At 42.6% G+C, this 24,030-nt stretch overlaps 1 protein-coding gene across 1 annotated transcript in view; it reads right to left on the minus strand.

The window, feature by feature from the left end:
• Positions 1–6,101: 6,101 nt before the first annotated feature.
• slc38a10 (solute carrier family 38 member 10) overlaps positions 6,102–24,030 on the minus strand; it is a 132,479-nt gene continuing 114,550 nt past the window's right edge. Inside the window, exons 13-16 of the mRNA XM_072483463.1 lie at positions 23,108–23,581; positions 21,507–21,644; positions 17,557–17,724; positions 6,102–10,714 (exon numbers count right to left, since the gene is read on the minus strand). Of these exons, the coding sequence (XP_072339564.1) occupies positions 9,498–10,714; positions 17,557–17,724; positions 21,507–21,644; positions 23,108–23,581 (1,997 nt within the window). The 3' untranslated portion in view covers positions 6,102–9,497. The remainder of the gene's footprint in view (positions 10,715–17,556; positions 17,725–21,506; positions 21,645–23,107; positions 23,582–24,030) is intronic.

Raw genomic sequence — 24,030 nt, forward strand, 5'->3', positions numbered from 1 at the left:
CACCTTTCCCTCCTACCCGATGGCCAATGCCTACCTTGCTCCACACGAACTGGCCGGGACCTTTGAGGACTTAGCCACTGTTTCAGTTTGCCCAATCAGAGGCTGGATTTTCACTACAGTGAGCAGCCCTTGCAGGGAGAAACCAGCCTCTGATTGGACAAGCAGCTTCATAGCGTTGTTTTAATTTTATAGATTCTATGGGACACATGTAACTCAGCACCAGGGACCCGGGTTCAATTCCAACCTTGAGTGACTATGAAGTTTGCACATTCACAGTCCAAAGATGTGCAGGTTTGGCCAAGCTAAATTGCCTCTCAAGTGTTCAAAGGTGCGCAGGTTTACAGGGGAGGAGGCCTAGGTAGGCTGCTGCTCTTTTGTAGGGTCAGTGCAGACTCGATGGGCCAAATGCCCTCCTTCATTGTAGGGAGTCTGGATATCAGCCTGGCTTACCGCAGAGCCCAGTTTGAGAAACCCTGGTTTAAGAAATGTCAGACCCTAGCTGTTGGGACTGAAGACGATTGGTGCAGAGATCTTCCAGTGGAAAGACAAGTGCTTTTAATGCATCGGAACAATAGGGAGATACATCTCTGAAGATGCGTGGATAGCAACAGAGTCCAATGCTACTTTTTGTGGCACTATCAAAGAGATTTATCTACAATGCAGCGTTCTCATGTGCGCAGTAGCTCCAAGAACTTTCACAAACTACCGAAGAACACAGAGGCCTCTGGCTTCATGACACAGGAATGATTTGCATTGGTACATGCAGCTGGTTGTGTATGTGGAGGAGGATCTGGACAGCCTGTCCTGCTATCTCACAAGCCTGGCTTCCCAGATTACCTGCTGTTACTCATGTATTTCTGCACAAAAAACTAAATGATAATGATGGGAATCCTATGTGGGAAAGCATTGTGTAGCCTTCTACTCGGTTTCTTATTTGGGGAATTTTCCTAAAATTGTCTTGTGGCAGACTTATAAATGAAGCTCAAGTCTCCATAATAAAGCAAAACAAATTCTGACAAAAGATAAGCTTAAGGACAAATTCTAAGCCTCTACTAAAAAACACAATGAAACATGGCAAATCAACTTAAATATCCTATCCAACATCAGCTTTACCCATGATAAATTTACCTTATTTAGTGGAGGTGTAGGTTGTCAATTAGAACTTAGGATATCTAAACCAATAATTTGCAGGACTATACATACATAGAACATAGTGCAGGAGGAGGCCATTCGGCCCATCGAGTCTGCACCAACCCACTTAAGCCCTCACTTCCACCATATCCCAATATCCCCCTCCTAACCTTTTTGGTCACTAAGGGCAATTTATCATGGCCAATCCACCTAACCTTCACATCTTTGGACTGTGGGGGGAAACCCACGCAGACACGGGGAGAACGTGCAGACTCCACCCAGACAGTGACCCAGCAGGGAATCGAACCTAGGACCCTGGCGCTGTGAAGCCAGTGCTGTCCACTTGTGCTACCATGCTGCACATAAATATCTTAAGTGTGAGTGTGTGTGTGTGTGGGGGGGGGGGGGGGGTGTTATTGCATACTCAGTGTCAGTGGAATTTAGCACAAAACGTAAAGGTGGTGCAAAACCAGCATATCTTCACGGAGTCCCGAATATCAAACCTCACTAAGTAAATGGGGTTTGTGCCCTAACAAACCATGAGAATTTAAGGTGCGGAAAGGGAACACTGCAATTTTTAAAAGAGGAGTCCCAAGGAGTGACACAGGCAGATCAGATGCTGAAGCAATAGGGGAAGAATTAGTAAAGATGGTGAAAGGCAAGGTTGAAGTGGAAGATTTTGAAACTAGGAAGAGAGCTGGCAAGGCACAGAGAAAAGGGAAGTTAAAAGTAAGGTAATATTTGGATAAGACAGAAGGATCAAGGGAAACGGTGACACCCGTGCATAAAGTCTGGAGTGTGGAGGGCTGGTAGTATAAACAGGACTTGTGTGTGTCTGGGATGGGTTTTTTAAGAAATAGAGTGGAAATCTTGAAAGACAGGAGCAGTACCCAAGGAGGAGTTATTTTTTTCAATATTAGCAAATATTGGACTCCAGGTAAGTAATGGTGAGGTCAGAATTGAATTGGGATTGAAAAGCATGATCTCTTTTCTCTTGTGCAATATTATTTTCTGGTGGGATATGTAGCTGAAACTTGGCATTTGAGCATCGCAGTTGGTGGTACTGTGTCGAAAATCTTTGTTTATAAGAACACAAAGCAAAACCTGTCTTCAGTATCCTTCTCGTGTGCATTGAACTTTAACATTTGGTGCCATCGTGTCTGCTACTGGGCTGAACCTCCGGGTGAGCGAATGCCTAGATCCATCAGCAGAATACAAAGGATTGTCCTAAGTCAAAAGAAAATACAGCATTGTTCTCGGTGTACCACCGTGAAGACAAAGTGCAGACATTTGAGGGGGGGGGGGGAAGAAAAATCAGCTAATTATGGTAGAGAAGCCTGTTTTGCCAAGTTTTTCAGAGATGCGAAATGGTGGTAGTAACTGAGCTTGTGATAAGATACAACATCCACTCCTTCAATTTCACTCCTGATTATACCAGCTTGATGGCAACCATTTTACCCAGGTCTATAATTCCACCCATCGAATTTGTCTCAGAACCATGTTCTCTTTCTGCAATAAAACACCTTAGTTTAGTTTTTGATTTGTACATTTTCAGATTTTAATTTTCCCCATGAGGATTAGCAATATCACAGATTTTTTTTTAAAAATGCACTCATTTTGGATGTACATTCGATAATTCTGTCACTTAAAAAGCTTGACTGCTAAAAATCCAACGAAGCCATGTTAGCCTCACTGTCATTTCAATGATAAACCTTTTAGATCAATATTTCGAAGAAGTGAGTCTGCAATTTGTTCCTCCAAATGACTTCATAGTTGATTAATTTGCAACAGTTACATCTCACAATTATAAATTCTTAAAGATACCATTGTTCCCCAAATGTTCACAAGTGAAGTTATTGGAATTAGATATAAGGATATGCAAACAGTTGCTTAGTTGCAAACAGAATTTGAATATTGCTGAAGAGATATTTTGTTGAAGCTTTTTGTCTTGTGCTCATCAGGATAAATGCAAGAATACCAAATTTCAAATGATAAAACAATACAAATTGTTGTGATAGTTTGAAATTTGGCATTCCTATCCAGTTTAAGTGCACAACAAAAAGCTTCAGCAATACGTCTCTCTTTTTTAGCAATATTAAAGGATAGGTTCTGGTCAGTAAAGAGTTCTTGTATAACTTGCAAGCAACTAAATCTTAAGCGACTGATGTCAGTCATAGGAATGGTAATATTTCACTATCTACTGGCTATCAGTATACCATATCATCTAGGAGCATTCATCATGGAGATTACGCAGTTAATCAAATTCATGCTGATACACCTCGACTTAGGTGGCATCATAATAGGGTTTTCTTATTTAGAATGCTGTCCTTACATTTTGCAATCACATACACTTGGTTGCGACTCTGTAATTTCCTATTAATAATCTTTTTTTAAGCGTGCCCGCAGATCCATTTTCTGGCCACTGGTTAGCCATGCAAAAGTTCTGTATCCTAACTTCGAGTAGGGGTATTGGTAGAGGTTTGTTTTGATATCATTCATTAATAATTGCTCCCAAGAATGCTAAGGCACTCTTTTTGAAAATGCCACTTTTAACCTCCGTCCAGCTCGGAGGTCTGCTGCCTCTTTAGAACAGAGTAATACGATAAACGCTATATCTTCCTTGTGTAAGTGAATACTTTTGAGTTAATATGATTTGCTGCCCACAGCATCATTCAGATATTTTTGGTAACCTCCCAATCGTGAAAGATCTGCTGGTGTGACATAAATGTCCTGTGACATAAACTGAGTTTCAAAGGCTAAATGCTGAACGGTTTTCAAATATAGGTTGAGGAAACTGGACAGACTATGAGCCTCTCACAATTCTTACTAAAATATATAGAAAACAAACACAGATCTTCCATGCACAACTAATTTATAGGTTGGCAGACAGAAAACAAGTTATGACTGGGCTCTGCCACATTCTGCCTTTAAAAATGAAATCCTTTTCCACCAATAGACCACCAAAACACAGAGGCCTAACAGGCACACCTTTCAAACAGCATTTCTTTGAGTCAAACAATGAAAAACACATTGAGAGGACAAGCATGTCATCTAATATCACTGCATTTTGCCCATCTATAAGATGAACATATTGCAGGTTTCATCACTCTCAGCTGGAAACTTGTGCAGCACCAAAATTGCCAGGTTGCAAGAGCACATACTCCGATCCTATTTTATACCTTTGCAAGCTGTGAAATTAGTTATGGACACAAAATATCTTTATATTCATGTTTGTATAATGAAAATAAAATTAATCAATATTTTGCAAAATTACACGAGTCAAGAGCAAATGGAGTTCCCAAGTAGAGCAAGGCTGGAAGACAAGTAAAGACATTCATAAACAAGACTATCATTCAACTCCATTTGTTACGTTCTGGTGCTTGGCCAGTCAGAATAAATACACTAAAGAACATCTAGTTCTTGACTAGTTAAACTTTTATTGTTGAACAATTAAGTGGGTTAGATAACCACAAGAATATTATTAAAAACTACTAATTATTATAAATAATCTAAGCGCTACTACAAATTGTGACTATCCCACTATAAAGACCGTCTACCAACTCCCTGAGGTAACAATGCCGCGTGGCTGTTCTCTACTGCCGCTGCTGGTGGAGGTCTTGTCTATCACTATATACATGACTGCTTATGCATAACATCTCAGAAGTTATGCAGTTTTAATTTTTGATTTCATAAGTTTATATTTATCGATTACATTTGTCGATTGAATCTTCAGAACTGTTTCCCTGCAGAACACTACATGCAAAGGCTGCAACTACAGGGTAACCAGATTATATTGTTTGCTTTCACAGTAAATGTGGATACAAATTATAATAGAAATACCATACTACAGTCAAGGTTTTTGCAGATAATTCTGTGTAGGTATAGAATATTTATAGATTATACAGGAATTAGGTGTTCAGCCTTAGCTGTGGCAGCACTCTTGTCTTGGTGCAAGGGTTGTGGAGTCAAGTAACTCCATAGACGTGATCACAGGCAGGCATTCCTGCGCCGTAACTGAAGGAATACTCTACAGTCAGAAGTGCTGCTTTATGGAAGACACATTAAACAAGGGCCACACCTTCCCTCATTGTGGAGGGAAATTTTGCACATGCATCTGCCATGTTCCTTGCAATACAACTGTGAATGCTTGACTAGAAAGTGTTTTGGAATGTCCAGAAATTGTGAAAGGTCTTGTATAAATGCAAGTTCCATCATGTATTGTCTGATGTTGTTGCTGTTCTGGTTTTTAAATACTGTGCCATGTGCTTTACACTGTATAGCCATAAAGATAAATAAATATATATTAAAAATGTATATTGAACTACTGCCTTCTTGCACAGTTCAGTGGTTACAAGTTTTTTGATTTGTGCAAATTACGACAGCTGTAAATTAGAAGTGAAGAGGTAGGGAGTGTAGGAATCAAAATTGGTTTGAAATTGCCAATGAGAAATTACCAAGTATTCATGAAAATAACCAATTGCGAGATCCGTTGAGAACATACCAAAAAAAGGTGAACAAATCACTCCCCCCCCCCCCCCCCCCCCCACCCAATGAGTTTTGAAATCATCTCCCACCCCACCTTCCCCAACAAAACCCCATCAACTCAAATTTTTATGGGCAGAATATGGTTTTGTTTTTTTGGATTTTCAAATATGGATATGGTCAATGCAGGAAACATGACTTTCAAATCATTAAATTTTTCAGTGATATTTGATTATGGACTAGCTAGAAATATATGGATGAAAATGCATAGTTTATGACTTGTATATGATCAACACTATGAATAATATATGGTTTATTCCACATTTGGCTGTATGTCATTCTTACAGTACAGATTAATTGACTAAAAATTGCTGAATGAACCACAGAGTTCTTCTGGTGATAACACAGTAACATTTTTGCTACAAGTCTGCTTTTATCCTAAAGCAACATTCCCATGAAGTACAAAAAAGAAAACTCCAGGCAAGGTGTTTCTATTAAATGCACTTTATTGTTAAACCAACCATTTACAACAGGAGGACAGAATACAGAGTGCATCTGCATTTCAATTTCTGTCTGTAGCTAATATTCATTTGGAATGTTATTTTAAGAGTGAGCTCATCAGTATGTTATCCCCATCTTAAACTGCCAATGGCTTTGTCCACCTTCATTATCCGGTTTTATTTTGCAGGTTCTTGGACTAAATTTGATGACTGGTTGAAGAAAAATCCTGATTTAGGATGAATCAACTTGACAAAGGAATACAGCTTCAAATGATGCTGCGATTTCACACTGGACTCAACTACAAGCATTTGGAGAAAGCTCTTAACATAAAGTACAGTAAATTATATGCAATTCTAAAAAGCATGGTTGGATGAAAATGTAAGTATCTTTCAAGAGGATTGGGAAAAATGCAATCTAAACTTTATCAAATTCAGGTGAGGTAACAAACTGGCTTTAAGTTTTGCCCTTCAACTTTTGATTTTATCAATGTCTTCATTATTGTTTAACCCAATACAGCATTTTGAAAGCAATAAAACACTTAAATAGCAAAAAGGTTAGAGAAAAGGGGATAAATAATCTGAGATGTTTCAAACACTAATACCAGGAACCATTTGGGAATCAGATTTCAGCACTTATTGAATTCTGCAGTAAGAAGTATAGTTTACACTCCCACATGATGGGTTCACAAGACTTGGCTGTTTCTTGACAGAAGGCATCAAGTGGAACTCAGGCACTTATCTACAGGAAACAAGGAATTCCAGAGGCTAAGGCATTAAATACAGTGTCTGCTCATCTCCCATCAGGTAGCTTAAGCAGCATAAGTCAGGGTCTAAGTGCAGACTCATCCTCTTTATTGAGATGAGCAGAATACAGTTTCATTTAAAAGTAAGCTAACTAATTGTCTGATGATAATAACAGATGCTCTACAGTTTTGCAATGTTTCTGGAAGATAAATGCAGAAAAACACATGCATCAACTTAAATTACATTTAAAATGAGGCAGAAATAAAAGTAATTGGTGCATGGATGATTTTAACCTTTGATCCCTTAGAGCATTGATGGCAACCAGATGCCAGCGATTACAAAACTTAAATATGAATAGAACGTAAATATTTTTTCAGACAAATTCAGCCAATAGTTATGTTTGTGATTTGGTGTTGCGCTAGACAGTGGAGAATCATTGGAAGTCAATAGCCTAAAAATATTTGCAAAAATAGTGACTACGTTTAGGCCACAATAATTTGGGTATTTACAATAACCTAGTCCTCAGTCCTGATCAATTTTCATAAATAAAATTGATATTCTGACAGACAGTCCTCAAATTGAAAAACTACTGCCTATTCCAAGCCACACAAGAGAACACATCATACTATATGCTTTAATACTATTATTTACAAGTGTGCAGAGTTTATATAAACTGGCTTTCAACATTAGATGTTCGTAATTTGTTTTTTAATACGCTACTAAATAACGTCTATGGGAGATCTCCAAGTGGGAATAACTCGGTGGCACCAGCAGCATGGAATTATTTGAACAGCCCAACTAATTAAATATCAGCGACGTACTCCAGCAGACTTATAGAATCCTTAGTGCAGGAGACCATTCAGCCCATCGAGTCTGCACCAACCCTCTAAAAGAGCACCCACCCTACCTAGGTCCACTCCCCTGCCCTATCCCCGTAACCCCACCGAACCTGCAAATCTGGGGACACTAAGGGGCAATTCTTTAGCATGGCCAGTCCATCTAACCTGCATATCTTTGGACTGTGGGAGGAAACTGGAACACCCAGAAGAAACCCACATAGACACGGAGAGAACGTGCAAACGCCACAGTCACCAAAAGGTTGGAATTGAACCCGAGTCCATGTTGAGAGGGAGCAGTGCTATCCACTGAGTCACTGTGCTGCCCTTATGCTTATGTTTTAAGAAACAGTCTGTTATATATTTTTATATAAACTTCCCTGCCCTTGCCTAAAAAGAACACTTGGTATCTGCTCTCCTGTCTTTAATGCATTTCGCAGGGTGGTGTGAACAGTTAATGTTCTACCACTGACACTTAAATTGCTGTATATTTTTATTGGATAGCTGTGGTACAGGTGATGGAATCTCAGGGTCAGTCAGATTTGAGAAATTTTCAAACTACAATTAATAATGGCAGCCAGACTGAGGTTAATTTATGAGGCCAACTTAAAAAAGTTAATTCTTTATAAAAATATTAATAAAAATGTGTTGTACAAATGACAGGGGGGGGGGGGGGGGGGGAGGAGAGAAACCACTGTGCAGAGGATCTTATTCTAGATTTAAAAGTATACTGGGTCTTAACTGGTTTCAATTTTGTGGGCTTACAGGTGACCTATAGTCTTGCTTATGAGTACACTGTACAAAAAGATTAGCTAAAAGGCCACAATTAAATATTGAACCTTTAACAGTTCATGAGAGACACAATGTGCAAAAAATCATGTTGTCAAATAATTTAGTCAGGGTTCACAGTGTCAAAATTACCACAGGTGCAACTACAGTAAAATTCAATGTGCTTACTTAGAATTAATGCAGCAAGAGAACAGACCACATTTTAAATAATATACGTAAGGTGCTGAATTGGTTTATTTTAAGCAGGAAAAATTGAAATATTTGAAATTAAATTTTGAAAACATCAGCCATTATGATGTGTCGATCTAGGAGTTAGGTTTCTCGTGCACACATGTAAACAAATTAGGCAGTAACTATAAATCTTTACATTAAAATATACAATCAACTGCCCTAATGAACAACCATTTCAAAATCCATACAACAAAAGCGCCTGTTTACAGTGAAACAGCATGTTGCCCTGAGAGGAAAAAGACACCAATAATGGCATTTCCAAGGTTTGAAACAGACGTTCATACAATCAAAGGTACATTTAACTGTCAGAATCCCAACAGCAAAGTCATTTTCATTCATTCTTGGTGGCTTCTGGTTGCAGATGCACAGAATGACAGGAACTGCAGTTTCCTGTAATTCACAGACACTTCCTTTACAATTTCCTGGATGTGCAATGCTTTATGGTTATGAGCTTTTCAGTACAAGTAGTATACGGAGCTTCATAGGTACAGTTATTGGTTTACCTGCTTGTAGAATATCCATTATTTCAGCAGGTAACTAAATTCTGATAACTATTTGCCTTTCTCGGAATTCTTTTGGACTGTTATTTCAGAATTCATCTTGAAGTCCTATTGAATTGATCTGATTAAAGTGGAATTTGTTCAGACAATGCAATGCAGACATGACACTGTACTAGCTGCATATAGGACACCAAGGTAGATTAATACGTCCAGGAGACATGTTATTCAAACTTCAAATAGGCTTCCTCTGGAAATGCAATGGGTTGGAAAACAGGCTAGTTGAATCACGTATCTTTTTCTATATCTGTCACTTGCTTTATCTTGCGACTCTGAACTATCTGGAATGATGCTCCGGCTGCCTGTTTAAGTTGACTCTCCAGTGCACTTCGGAGATTATCGGTTTTAAAGTTTGGCACTGGATCAAGGCTGATGATCAATCTACCATTGTCATCTTGATAGCTTTCATCCATACTTGACCTTAAGTCTCTCTTTTTTCTACGAAGGTCACCACCTCCATCAAGTTTCAAATCTTTGTATGGTTCACCATTCTTTTGGATGGGGTCCCCTTCCTTGTGTTTCAGTGGTGCATTTGGGTCTACATGCTGAAGGTCAATGTCTTCATCTAAAACCTGCTCTTTTCTCTGGCTTTTCATTGGATCTTCCTCAACTTTCCTTACATCAGGCTCTTGTGCTCGGTCGATAAGATTTTCTGCTTGATTTTTGGGAACTTTATCTGCATTCACATCGGAGTGGATCTTTTCGTTCTGGTCTTCAATGTGTCCACCTGGCTGGTTAGGCCTTTCCTGAAATGTATCTCTATCCCCAACTTTCACTTTCTCATTCTTCTCATCACTCCCATGTTTTTGTACTTGTTCAGCTTTTAAAGGTTTGTTCTCAATTTCAGATTCAATCTTATTAACTTCATCCTTTGATTTTGTCTTAATACCGAGATCTTCAGCGTTCTTTGCGACTTTGGCCCCGTTACCTGGGACATTTGGATTTCTATTTCCAGCAACGGGTCCTTCCCTTTGAACTTTGACCTCATTCTCCACGGGAGCATTTGCATTTTTAGGTCTATGTTCTCGGACAGATTTTTCTCCATCATTTAGAATAACCTTTGGGACTTCGGCATCAGGTTGGGACAGCACCTTTTCACCATCCCTGCCTTTTGAGAACCCAACCTTTTGGATGACTTCTTTAAATTTGGCTCTATTGTGTGGGAAAACTTGGTTAGCTTCAGCATTAACTCCAATTTCACCACCCTGTCTGGAGTCTCGAGCTTGATTCTGGTTTTCTGGTACATTTCCTCGAGCTTCCTGCAAAGCATATTTAGGTTCAATACCATCCTTTTTGTGGTCAGCAACTGGTAGGTCCTGACCAGGTTTAGGAGCGTCACCCCAGGAATCAGCATTGATGACATTAGGTTTCTCTGCCTTCTGCCCATTCATAGAGTCAACGTTTTTCACATGATCTTCATTTTCTTCACCTGTCTGTTCATTGCCTATAGACATAAACAAAAAAAAAAAGGAAAAGTAATGCACATATTTTACAGGAACACACAAAAGCCAAGGCATGAGAAAATAACCGACACAGCTCTACACAATTTCACATTTATTCTTAGAAATGTCTATTTCAATCGCAGCTCTGCTTTTATCAGGAAATCTGGTAAGTTATACGATGGCAGTCAACAGATTCAGTATTTATGGCACTTGACGGTAGTCTATTCTACAAGTTTACAATATTCGTTGACCTAAATTTAGCTCAGTTTCTTACTAGCCACGTCGCGCCACCACCAAGAAAGCACAACAGCATCTATACTTCCTCAAGAAACTAAGGAAATTTGGCGTGTCCACATTGACTCTTACCAACTTTTACAGGTGCACCATAGAAAGCATCCTATCTGGCTGCATCACAGCAGAGTATGGCAACTGCTCAGCCCAAGACTGGAAGAAACTACAGAGAGTCGTGCATATCACCCAGTCCATCACACAAACACGCCGCCCATCCATTGACTCTGTGGACATCTCCCGCTGCCTTGGGAAAGCAGGCAGCATAATCAAAGACCCCTCCCACCTGGCTTACTCACTCTTCCATCGGGCAGGAGATATAAAAGTCTGAGAACACTCACTAAAAATTCAAAAACAGCTTCTTCTCCTCTGTTACCAGACTCCTTAATGACTCTGTCATGGACTGAACTGATCCCTTCACACATCTTCTCTACTCTGTAGTACTACACTCCTATATGCTTCACCCGATGCCTGTATCTATGTATTTACATTGTGTATTTCATGTTTGCCCTATTATGTTTCATGCACGGAATGATCTGTTTGAGTTGCACGCTGAACAATACTTTTCACTGTATCTCGGTACACGTGACAATAAACTAATCCATCCATAACTTTAAACCTCGCACCTGTTTTCCAAAGGGAGAAAATAAGTCTCCAGAAGTCTTTTGGAATGTAAAGATTGCCACCATCTCAGAGGGACCATAGGCTGCTCTCCCCTTTGAGAGCTGACTGGTGGTGATTTAACCCAAGGGTTAACACACCTCCGGCGAGGGGTAAGGTTGAGAAGGTGGGACCTTCATGAATAACCTCAGCCCATAGGGGAATTGAACCTCCTTTATTGGCATCGCTCTGCATCACAAAGCAGCCGCTCAGCCAACTGATCTCACCGACCCTCAAGTAGGATTGCCTTGTAGCCTTCCTGTGAATACTTGTTTAAAGACACAGAGAATTATGTGCAATACTCCAAATAACAGCATTAGTACATTACAGATCCGCATTATTCCTTTGGGCCAAACAAAACCTTTTGCCTCAGCAATGACAATCTTACATTGTGGAGATTCTCGGCAGTCTAGCATTCAACCTGCTTAAAAAGAATGTACCTGTACACATCACTAATATTTACTAATACAGCATGCTTCAGGAATAAAGCTGTGGATGAAACCTCAACACATCTAGTCAATTTTTATACAGCTGCAAAGCACAGACAATGTCACTAATAAACAATTGGGTCCAAGATGTGTCCAGTGATGTACTGTGACAGCAAGAATTTCAGGTTGCTGATCCTCTCCGGTTTTGTCCCTTCCAATGAATACAGAACTAGCTCGTACATACCCACTCCTGGACAACATGAGACTATTGTGTTAAGGGTGTTGAGAGTTGGCTGGTGTGAACATTTCAGGTGCAGCTTAAAACAGCAACGAATGGCTGAAGATTTCAGGAGGCAGCACTTAATTGGTTCAACCTTTTGAGAGCCTCCGGTTTTTTTTTAAATTTAGAGTACCCAATTCATTTTTTCCAATTAAGGGGCAATTTAGCATGTTCAATCCACCTACCTTGCACATCTTTTGGGATGTGGGGGCGAAACCCACGCAAACACGGGGAGAATGTGCAAACTCCACACGGACAGTGACCCAGAGCCGGGATCAAATCTGCTACCACGGCGGTCCCTTGGGGGCTCAGTCTGGATCTTTAAAATTGTTATGCTGAAGTTACAAGAGTTTTTATTTCTTCTAATTCTTTCAGAGTAGCTATGTGCATCCAGCAGAGGGCAGGAGGGCGGAGCTGCTGATTGGCTGTTGCAAGGGACATTTGCATACCTCCGTTGTGGTCACCCAAACTTGAAGGTGGTTTGTGGAGGAGCTGTTGTCAAGTGACACTTAAACCCGAAACACTTCTTCAGTGTTTCCCTCCCTACCCCCTCCTCTAACCAAAAAAAATAAACAACTGCTGTAAAGATCAAGAGGAAGGCTCGAGGGCAGGTAGAAGTAGAAAGAAGTTGAACCGTGACATCACAGCCTGCAGGTAAGGGATTGGCTGGTGACTGGTAAGTAGTTTTTCTTTTATTTTCCCTCGGGTGTTATCGTGCAGGACGCAGAGGTTGCTGAATGAGTGCTTGCTGAGAAGGGGAGTGAATAACAGGTAAGCTCTTTCTTTTATTTTTATTTTTTTTATCTCGAGGGGATGGCAGGGAAGGTAGTGCAATGTTCCTCCTGCAGAATGTTTGAGGTGAGAGACGCCGACAGTGTCCCTGCTGATTTCATCTGTGGGAAGTGTACCCATCTCCAGCTCCTCAGAAACCGCATTAGGGAACTGGAGCTGGATGAACTTCAGATCATTCGGGAGGCAGAGGTGGTCATAGATAGAAGCTTCAGGGATGTAGTTACTCCGAAGAATAAAGATAGATGGGTGACGGTGAGAGGGGCTGGGAGGAAGCAGTCAGTACAGGGATCCCCTGTGGTTGTTCCCCTTAGAAACAAGTATACCGCTTTGGATACTGTTTGGGGGGGGGGGGGGGGGGGGGGGGGAGAAGACTTACCAGGGGTAAGCCATGGGGTGCAGGTCTCTGGCACAGAGTCTGTTCCTGTTGTTCAGAAGGGAAGGGGGGGGGGGGAGAGGAGTAGAGCATTAGTCATTGGAGACTCCATAGTTAGAGGGATAGATAGGAGATTCTGTGGGAACGAGAGAGACCCGTGGTTGGTGTGTTGCCTCCCAGGTGCCAGGGTGCGTGTTTTCGGGATCCTTAAGGGGGAGGGGGAGCAGCCCCAAGTCGTGGTCCACATAGGTACCAACGCCATAGGTAGGAAAAGGGATAGGGATGTAAGGCAGGAATTCAGGGAGCTAGGGTGGAAACTTAGATCTAGGACAGAGTTATTATCTCTGGGTTGTTACCTGTGCCACGTGACAGCGAGACGAGGAATAGGGAAAGAGAGGAGTTGAACACGTGGCTACAGGGATGGTGCAGGAGGGAGGGTTTCAGATTTCTGGATAATTGGGGCTCATTCTGGGGTCGGTGGGACCTCTACAAACTGGATGGTCTACACCTGGACCAGAGGGGTACCAATATCCTGGGGGGGGGGGGGGAGAATTTGCAAATGCTCTCCGGGTGGGTTTAAACTAGGTTCAGCAGGGGCTTGGGAACCTAAATTGTAGCTCCAGTATACAGGAGGTTGAGAGTAGTGAGGTCATGAGTAAGGTTTCAAAGTTGCAAGAGTGTACTGGCAGGCAGAAAGGTGGTTTAAAGTGTGTCTTCTTCAATGCCAGGAGCATCCGGAATAAGGTGGGTGAACTTGTGGCATGGGTTGGTACCTGGGACTTCGATGTTGTGGCCATTTCGGAGACATGGATAGAGCAGGGACAGGAATGGTTGTTGCAGGTGCCGGGGTTTAGATATTTCAGTAAGCTCAGGGAAGGTGGTAAAAGAGGGGGAGAGGTGGCATTGTTAGTCAAGGACAGTATTACGGTGGAAGAAAGGAAGTTTGATGAGGACTCGTCTACTGAGATAGTATGGGCTGAGGTTAGAAACAGGAAAGGAGAGGTCACCCGGTTAGGGGTTTTCTATAGGCCTCCGAAAAGTTCCAGAGATGTAGAGGAAAGGATTGCAAAGATGATTCTGGATAGGAGCGAAAGCAACAGGGTAGTTGTTATGGGGGACTTTAACTTTCCAAATATTGACTGGAAACACTATAGTTCGAGTACTTTAGATGGGTCAGTTTTTGTCCAAAGTGTGCAGGAGGGTTTCCTGACACAGTATGTAGATAGGCCGACGAGAGGCGAGGCTGTATTGGAGTTGGTACTGGGTAATGAACCAGGACAGGTGTTAGATTTGGAGGTAGGTGAGCACTTTGGTGATAGTGACCACAATTCGATTACGTTTACTTTGGTGATGGAAAGGGATAGGTATATACCGCAGGGCAAGAGTTATATCTGGGGGACAGGCAATTATGATGCGATAAGGCAAGACTTAGGATGCATTGGATGGAGAGGAAAACTGCAGGGGATGGGCACAATGGAAATGTGGAGCTTGTTCAAGGAACAGCTACTGCGTGTCCTTGATAAGTATATACCTGTCAGGCAGGGAGGAAGTGGTCGAGCAAGGGAACCGTGGTTTACTAAGGCAGTCAAAACACTTGTCAAGAGGAAGGAGGAGACTTATGTAAAGATGAGACATGAAGCTTCAGTTAGGGCGCTCGAGAGTTACAAGTTAGCTAGGAAGGACCTAAAGAGAGAGCTAAGAAGAGCCAGGAGGGGACATGAGAAGTCTTTGGCAGGTAGGATCAAGGATAACCCTAAAGCTTTCTATAGATATGTCAGGAATAAAAGAATGACTAGGGTAAGAGTAGGGCCAGTCAAGGACAGTAGTGGGAAGTTGTGCTTGGAGTCCGAAGAGATAGGAGAGGTGCTAAATGAATATTTTTCATCAGTATTCACACAGGAAAAAGACAATGTTGTCGAGGAGAATACTGAGAATCAGGCTACTAGACTAGAAGGGCTTGAGGTTCACAAGGAGGAGGTGTTAACAATTCTGGAAAGGGTGAAAATAAATCAGTCCCCTGGGCCGGATGGGATTTATCCTAGGATTCTCTGGGAAGCTAGGGAGGAGATTGCTGAGCCTTTGGCTTTGATCTTTAAGTCATCTTTGTCTACAGGAATAGTGCCAGAAGACTGGAGGATAGCAAATGTTGTCCCCTTGTTCAAGAAGGGGAGTAGAGATAACCTCGGTAACTATAGACCAGTGAGCCTTACTTCTGTTGTGGGCAAAATCTTGGGAAGGTTTATCAGAGATAGGGTGTATAATCATCTGGAAAGGAATAATTTGATTAGACAGTCAACACGGTTTTGTGAAGGGTAGGTCGTGCCTCACAAACCTTATTGAGTTCTTTGAGAAGGTGACCAAACAGGTGGATGAGGGTAAAGCAGTTGATGTGGTGTATATGGATTTCAGTAAAGCGTTTGATAAGGTTCCCCACTGTAGACTACTGCAGAAAATACGGAAGCATGGGATTCAGGGAGATTTAGCAGTTTGGATCAGAAATTGGCTAGCTGGAAGAAGACAAAGGGTGGTGATTGATGGGAAGTGTTCAGACTGGAGTCCAGTTACTAGTGGTGTACCACAAGGATCTGTTTTGGGGCCACTGCTGTTTGTCATTTTTATAAATGACCTGGAGGAGGGCGTAGAAGGATGGGTGAGTAAATTTGCAGATTACACTAAAGTCGGTGGAGTTGTGGACAGTGCGGAAGGATGTTACAAGTTACAGAGGGACATAGATAAGCTGCAGCGCTGGGCTGAGAGGTGGCAAATGGAGTTTAATGCAGAAAAGTGTGAGGTGATTCATTTTGGAAGGAATAACAGGAAGACAGAGTACTGGGCTAATGGTAAGATTCTTGGCAGTGTGGATGAGCAGAGATCTCGGTGTCCATGTACATAGATCCCTGAAAGTTGCCACTCAGGTTGAGAGGGTTGTTAAGAAGGCGTACGGTGATAGCTTTTATTGGTAGAGGGATTGAGTTTTGGAGCCATGAGGCAGCTGTACAAAACTCTGGTGCGGCCGCATTTGGAGCATTGCATGCAATTCTGGTCGCCGCATTATAGGAAGGATGTGGAAGCATGGGAAAGGGTGCAGAGGAGATTTACCAGAATGTTGCCTGGTATGGAGGGAAGATCTTATGGGGAAAGGCTGAGGGACTTGTGGCTGTTTTCGTTAGAGAGAAGAAGGGTAAGAGGTGACTTAACTGAGGCATACAAGATGATCAGAGGATTGGATAGGGTGGACAGTGAGAGCCTTTTTCCTCGGATGATGTCTAGCACGAGGGGACATACCTTTAAATTGAGGGGAGATAGATAAAATTGAGGGGAGATAGATATAAGACAGATGCCAGAGGTAGGTTCTTTACTCAGAGAGTAGTAAGGGCGTGGAATGCCCTGCCTGCAACAGTAGTGGACTCGCCAACACTAAGGGCATTCAAATGGTCATTGGATAGACATATGGACGATAAGGGAAATAGTGTAGATGTGCTTTAGAGTGGTTTCACAGGTTGGCGCAAAATCGAGGGCCGAAGGGCCTGTACTGCGCTGTAATGTTCTATGTGTGTAACACTGGCAGAGCCATCCGAAGTTAGTGATTTAAATCGCTTTGTCAGATGGCTCACAGCACAATTTTCCAGGGAAGTTTGTGCTTCTGAACAATTGCTGGGTAAATCCTGACCTTGAACTTCCCAGAGGGATTTCCCAGCACATCTTTGGGGTACATACCCAGATTCGATGCTTGGGAGCCAGGAAGTTATGGGCAAATGTATTCCAGTCCCTAGTAAATTTGACTTTTGATTTCCAATGCTGTGGAATCTACCACTTCCAGTTCCTCTTTACAATATTAAGCAACTTTGACAAGTGTGACATCAATGAAGAAGTTGAATGGTTTGTCTCAACCTTGTCCCTTCCATTAAATAAATCAGTAAATGTGATCCAAAGATTGAGGAATGCTAGATGAATTTCTCCATTGAAGTAGTGATTCTCATGATAAAGCATTTCTTAGTCTTATTCTATCTTCGTGACTCTTACCCTGCTGTCCTTTGTCCTCATCATCGACCCTTTGCTGGTGGATCTCTTTATGTTGCTCCTGAATAACAGCTAACAGTTTGTCTTGTTGATCTAAGAGCCGCTTCTGCTGTTCCTGCTGTTCTTTAATCACATTCAGTAGAACTACATGATCCATATGTTTCTCACCATCTACATTAAAAAAAGGGTCAACACAAAATCAGCATTTTTCCTGAAAACGTAATAGCCGAGTTTTTGCTCTACACTTTTTATTTTTTTATTCTCCTTTTTCACATTTTCTCCCACATTTACACCCATCAACAATAAACAATAATCAGCAAGATATGTCAATCCCCATAATGTCAACGATCCCGTCTGCCCACCAACCCCAAAATCTCAACCCGCATTTTTACATAAACAAATGACAAAAAGGAATCAGTGATTACCCGTAGTCACCCTTAATCTACACAGCTCCCCCCCCCCCCCCCCCAACCAACGCCATCCAGCCTCTGAGTACCGTACATGATACCCCAGAGTTGTGTCCCCCCCCCCCCCCCCCCCAAAGTCTCCAGCTCCTCCCGTCCACTGCCTCTTGTAAAACTCCTCCCCCCAACCTCGGTTCCCTCCCCCCAACTTTCCACCCCGGCTAGACCACTCGGACCCTGTTCTGCCAGGCTCCGATGGCCGCAGCCCCTCCCCCACATCACTCCCGTTCACTGGCCGGCTTAAACCGGCCAGCGTGGAGGCCCCCGCCCGGGTCCCTTTCCCCCTTGCCCGGCCCTAGGAAAGCCCAAATATCCCCACACAAACCCCGCATATCCACCTACACCCCAAAGAGCCCTCATTTCGAGTGAAAGTCCCATCCCTTGTCCAAATATATACCACATTGGCTCCTTTAGCCTCTACACCCGCGCGTAGTGATACAAAAAAGAAGAAAATACAGTCATGAGGTTACATCGGCACATGACCATTCCTCAATTGGTCAGTTCTGCCACAGTCCTTCTGCCTTCGCAAACTCCTCCGCTGCTTCCGCCGTTCCAAAATAAAAGTCCCTGAGCTTATAAGTCACCCTCAGCTTCGCTGGATATACAATGCCGCACTGCACCTTGCTAATGTACAGTGCCCTCTTCACCCGGTTGAAGGCAGCCCGCCTCCTCGCCAGCTCCACCGTAAAGTCCTGGTACACACGTATACCAGCTCCAGCCCACTGCACCACCCGCTTCTGCTTGGCCCAGCTCAGGACCTTCTCCTTCACACTGTACCTACGGAAGCACAGAGTTACTGCCCTTGGCGGCTCACTCGCCTTTGGTACAGGCCTCCACGACTGATGAGCCCGATCCAGTTCATATCGGGAGGGATCCTCACCCTCCCCCAATAGTTTTGCCAGCATCGCAGCAAAATACTCAGTCGGCTTCGGTCCTTCAACTCCTTCGGGCAGCCCCACAATCCTCAAATTCTGTCGCCTGGATCTGTTTTCCAGATCTTCCATTTTTCCTCGCGGATCCTTGTTAATGTCCATCACCTTCCGCATCTCCTTCCCCATCGAGGCAAGTTGATCACCGTGCTGCAATAACGTCTCCTCCACTTCCTTCAGCACCTCCCCTTGCTCTCGCACCTCCGCCACTGCGCTCGCCACCGCCATCACCGGGGAAACCGCCTCCTCCACCAGCGCACTCAAAACCTCCCTCATCTCCGTCCTCACTGACTCCATACATTTCTCAATCTGCGCCAACTGCTTTTCGAATTCCGCAGCCATCACCTTAGTTATTTCTTCAGCCGTACGCACTGTGGCCTCCCCTGGTGCTCCAGCCTCCATTTTCTTTGTTGACCCCGCGGTGACCTTTCCACTCCCCAATGGACTTTCAGCCGCTTTTTTCCCGGCCGTTTTTTTTGGTGTTTTTTGACATCCTTCTTCTCTGTGCGCTGTCTCCTGACTTTTACTGCCGTCGCTGGCCCTAGGACCGGGCGTTACTCCCCGTCAATGCCGTTCCCGAAGGGGAGCCCTCCAACGCGCGGCTGCCTCCCCCCTGCCAACGCGCGGCTGCCTCCCGCCCGCCGTCACCAGAAGTCCTTGCTCTACACTTATAAACCTACACAATTGTTCAATTATAAATTTATGCGTAATTTATAAATTAGATAGCTTTTAGAAACATGGGAATAGGGATAGACCCTTCAGCCCCTCTTTCCTTTTTTTGGCCTTGCAGTTTGATCATGGTTGATCTGCACCTAAAGTGCAATTGTTCTTTATCCCCTTTTTGTTTGGGGGGGGGGGGGGGGGGAGAGAAGAGAGAGAGAGACAGAATGTGAGAGAGAGAGAGAATACAAGCATGTTAACATTATGTCTTAAATTTAATTCAAGGCTTATTAATTCAATGTGAGAAATACATCAGCATTTCACAGGAGAGTACATGCTTCCCACTCAGTTAATCTGGTGGGATGATTATAATATATTGTTCCAAGATATGGCTGGAAATGGGGTTATAGTGTAGCCATCTGGGATGGCCACTTACAATAAGGAAAAGGGAAGGTCGCAAAGCATAACGGGAAAAATGGACAATGCAAGGTTCAGGCAGGCTCAGAGCCTGAATGTATATTTGAGAGTGAGGAATCCAGACGATATCGAAATCCCCAACCGATTAGCATTTGATGGCACATCTCCTCCAGACAAAGGACTGATACTTGAGCGACCAATACAATCCCAGACATTTCGGTGCCACTCCCTGTACTCGGGAAGCGTAAACAACAGGGTCAATGACCGCTTAGGACACACCCAGCCATCACGTAACCCGCCCCTTTATTGGTTCGAATCGAACACAGTGATCAAGAATTACCCAATTAGTGGGGTCCAAACTGAAGGACCGCCCAAAAGAGCGCTAAAACCCCCCAGGATAAAAAGGGAGACCACCATGTGTTCGGGCTCTCTTGGACCTGGTGCTCCGGCAACGTCTACGTCCAATTGCAACACCACCCAGAAGCAAGTTGAAGTTCAACACCTGTACCAGACAGATGAGCCCAGCTGAGCAGCAGTTACTTCTACAGACCCGACAGACCCAGATTCGAACAACGGCCACTGTTCCTCTGACCTAAGCCGGGTGCCTGAAGTTAAGTACAGGTTGTCATAGTTGATAGGTGTAGTTTAACTAGAAGTGTTTATGTTGCATGATAATTGTGTGTAAATAAAGTACCCTTGATCTTGAACTAACTAGCTGGTGTTTGGCTCTTTTGATCGATATCTTTTTGAACCTTGTGTTGGTATCATTTGATACCTGGCAACTCTGAGCAATAAAATATTGATGTCCAAAGAAAGAAGGGCAACCTCATTGATTGCCATATTTACAGTAGGTAAAAAAGGCAACAATATTTATAATTCCCCACAGCAACCAAACTATCGATATTATTCTACAGCAAAGAACAACACTCTGCCTGCAAGTTGCCTGTATATGGACCACATCACTTAAAATAATAAAGGTGCATGGCAGGTATGGGTTTTAAATCAGAAAAGGTAAAGACCCAAAATGGATGGAATAATTCAACACATGCAAATGAATTCTGCAGTACAACTTTTGGAACTGAGCTTTCAGTTTCATTTCTTGTTCAGCTCTGTTGAGTTAAGATTCAGAATGGAAAAAGCCACAGACTGGATTGATTAGCAAAGTGCATTCTGCTCCTTGTGCACTTGAAATATGCTGCAGGCCAGAAATTTTCACAAGTCACTTCATTGTGTTGTGCAATTATGAACTAAAGCAACCTATGTCATGAAAGCGCAGTTTTAACAAAAGAGCAGCGATGTTCCATTGATAAGTACATCTTAAAAGACTGGTAAAGGAGGCCCGTGGAGAGAGAGAGAGAGAGAGAGAGAGACAGATTAGAGGACAACTGAGACAATGGGTATTGTACTTGCACCATAACAAGAAAGTATTTCAATATCTTTTTTTTTAATCTGACCACTCCACCTACTTTCTGCTGCAACTCACCCTCTCCTTCTTCAGCTGGCTTTCCATCTTGCTTTTCTTCTAAAACTGCATTTTCACTGTCCCTCACATCACGGATATGCGATTGTGGCACTTCAGCTGCACCAACATTTTCCAGGCCAGGCAAATCTCTCTTGTTACCTTAATGGGGCAGGGTGGAAAAAAAATCAAAATCAAATTGACTTTCCCATATATGATCAATGTTAATGACACAACTCTGGGTTAGAACAGCACTAGAACACAAATTTGCCTAAAATAATAAAGTTATTATTTGGGTTTTTTCCCAGTCAATTGCAAGAACAATTTCCCAACACTAGGGGGCTTCAACGTCCTTCATAAATTCAATACAGTGAATATAAAACTGGTATGTAAGATTTGGTCAGATATTTTAGCCATTAGTCTGTCGTTCTAATTTTTCTGTCACTGGATAGCGCTTATCTATAAATATTAGCGACTTTCCTGTGGTGGCCAAAATATAATTCCCAACTTTTTTCAAATGATAATTTAGGATGAGACTATTGAATTTGTCTGTGGAATGTGATGGAATGGAAATTATGGAGACATTTCCGTGCAATTTGTCTGGTGAATTTTAAAGAGAAAGTACCAATGAGGAAGAACAATACAGTTTAACCAATTGGGATGAAAATTGAGACATATAAAGGGCATAACACCGATGACAGTCTCAACATGTGCTACTGATGCAAGAAATATGATAAAGAGGACATAAAAACGGCGTTCACCACAAAATGGTAAAGAACAGTATTGTAGAGACATTGTACCGTTATTCCCTTTCAACATCGCCACAGAAGATAAGCTGAATTAAGTATTTCTGCCCCCACCACAACTTCAGTTTTTTGCCCGACCACAGAGAGATTTAACCAAGCCTTATTAAAGGATGCCATTTTGCTGATGTTAGCTGCATAGCAGAAACTCAAGTCAGCAAATTAAGGTAGAAAACCATTTCTGCTATCAGGTCGGATACTAAATACTTTTGGCCAAAGAAAAGCCAGCTATCATTAAAAGGCAATGCCCAATTTCTGCAGGAAATAATTAGATGAATGGATTAATTCGATTAGCACAGCCCAAATAGAAACACTGAAAGCCAACAGACAGGCTGCTGTAATTTATTTTAAATATACCAGTTGATTTCCCATGGCTTTGCATGAAGGGGAGTTAAGAGCGAGTGCAGCTTTCAGTTTAAGGAGAGTTAGATATCAGGGAAATCACTGCACCATGGTGAGGAGGGAGGAGGAGGAGTAAGAGTAGCAGTGATCATTGTTAAGTATCCATATTGGACGTGGTCACCATTGACCAGCTATATCAACATTGTGATAAAGCAGCAGAGCAGAGGTTGCATCCTTGAGTGGCTTACCCTCTCAGTCTCTCCAAGCTTATTCACCATCTCAAAAGCTTAGTGTGATGGAACGCTTACCTGGCTAGGTGCAGTCACAAGAGAACAAGCTTGGTGACCAACCAAGGCAAAGCGGCTCACTTGATCAATGCCCCTGCCACAGGACTCAATGTCCATCCTCTGCAAAAAGTACCATTTGCAGGATCCACTGTGATACCCACCAGGGTTTTAGATCCCATCAGGTGCAGCTTACCTTTTTCCAACTCTTTGTTCTTCCTACTTTCTACATTCTCTTCTGGATTATGAATCACTGAATCTTTTTCTCCAGGAACTTTGCCACGGTTATCATTCAACTTTTGCTGTTGCAATGCTGCACCTGGTTGAGGTACTGCACCATGAACATGCATCCCAGGTTCCATCTTGTCTGGCTGGTCCTTTTGATTTGAATTAATCTCTGGGGCATTCCCAGCATCGTTGATGTTGCTGTCAATTTCTTTTACCCGTTCTTTCAATCCAGGGTTAACCATTTTGCCCTTTTCCAATTCTTTCATCTCTTCATCGAAATTGTTTTTCACCTCTAGTTTTCCATCATTTGGCTGCTTGCCGTTCATTGCTGGAAACTTATTTTCATTTGACTCGTCGCCATCCTTTCCTTCATCAACAATTACTTTATCGTGTGGGATAGGTGGTTCATGCCGATGAGCCTCTCCCACTGGATGAGCAACACCTGCAAATAAAGATAATGTGGGGGGAAAAAAGCCAGATACAAATTCAAAGTATTCTTCAACAACTTACAAATAACAGCTGGGAATTTGTTTTGTTTTAAAAAAAACACTCCCACTCAGTTAGAACGTTGAAAATGTATTTATCTTTCATTTTGGAAGGTTGTCATCATTTTTCAATTCTTCCCTCCACATCATTCCATGGGCAATGCTGATAAGTTAGGGTTTCTAAGAGTTGTGTATAATCATGATTGATGAAAATATACAATGTTGTGCGTTTCTGGTTCCAGTCAGACACACCACAAAGATGCAAGTTGCCAACCAATTCCACTTGGTCAATGTGGGTTCAGTGGACTCGAAAGCAAGGTGTTTAATTGATTTGATTCCAATAATATTCATAAATCGCGCCATTGTCGAGAACTTATAGAGTTCATCCATAAAACAAGCTGGCCAG

Source organism: Scyliorhinus torazame, chromosome 18 (genome assembly GCF_047496885.1).
Source record: "Scyliorhinus torazame isolate Kashiwa2021f chromosome 18, sScyTor2.1, whole genome shotgun sequence".
NCBI classification, from domain to species: domain Eukaryota; kingdom Metazoa; phylum Chordata; class Chondrichthyes; order Carcharhiniformes; family Scyliorhinidae; genus Scyliorhinus; species Scyliorhinus torazame.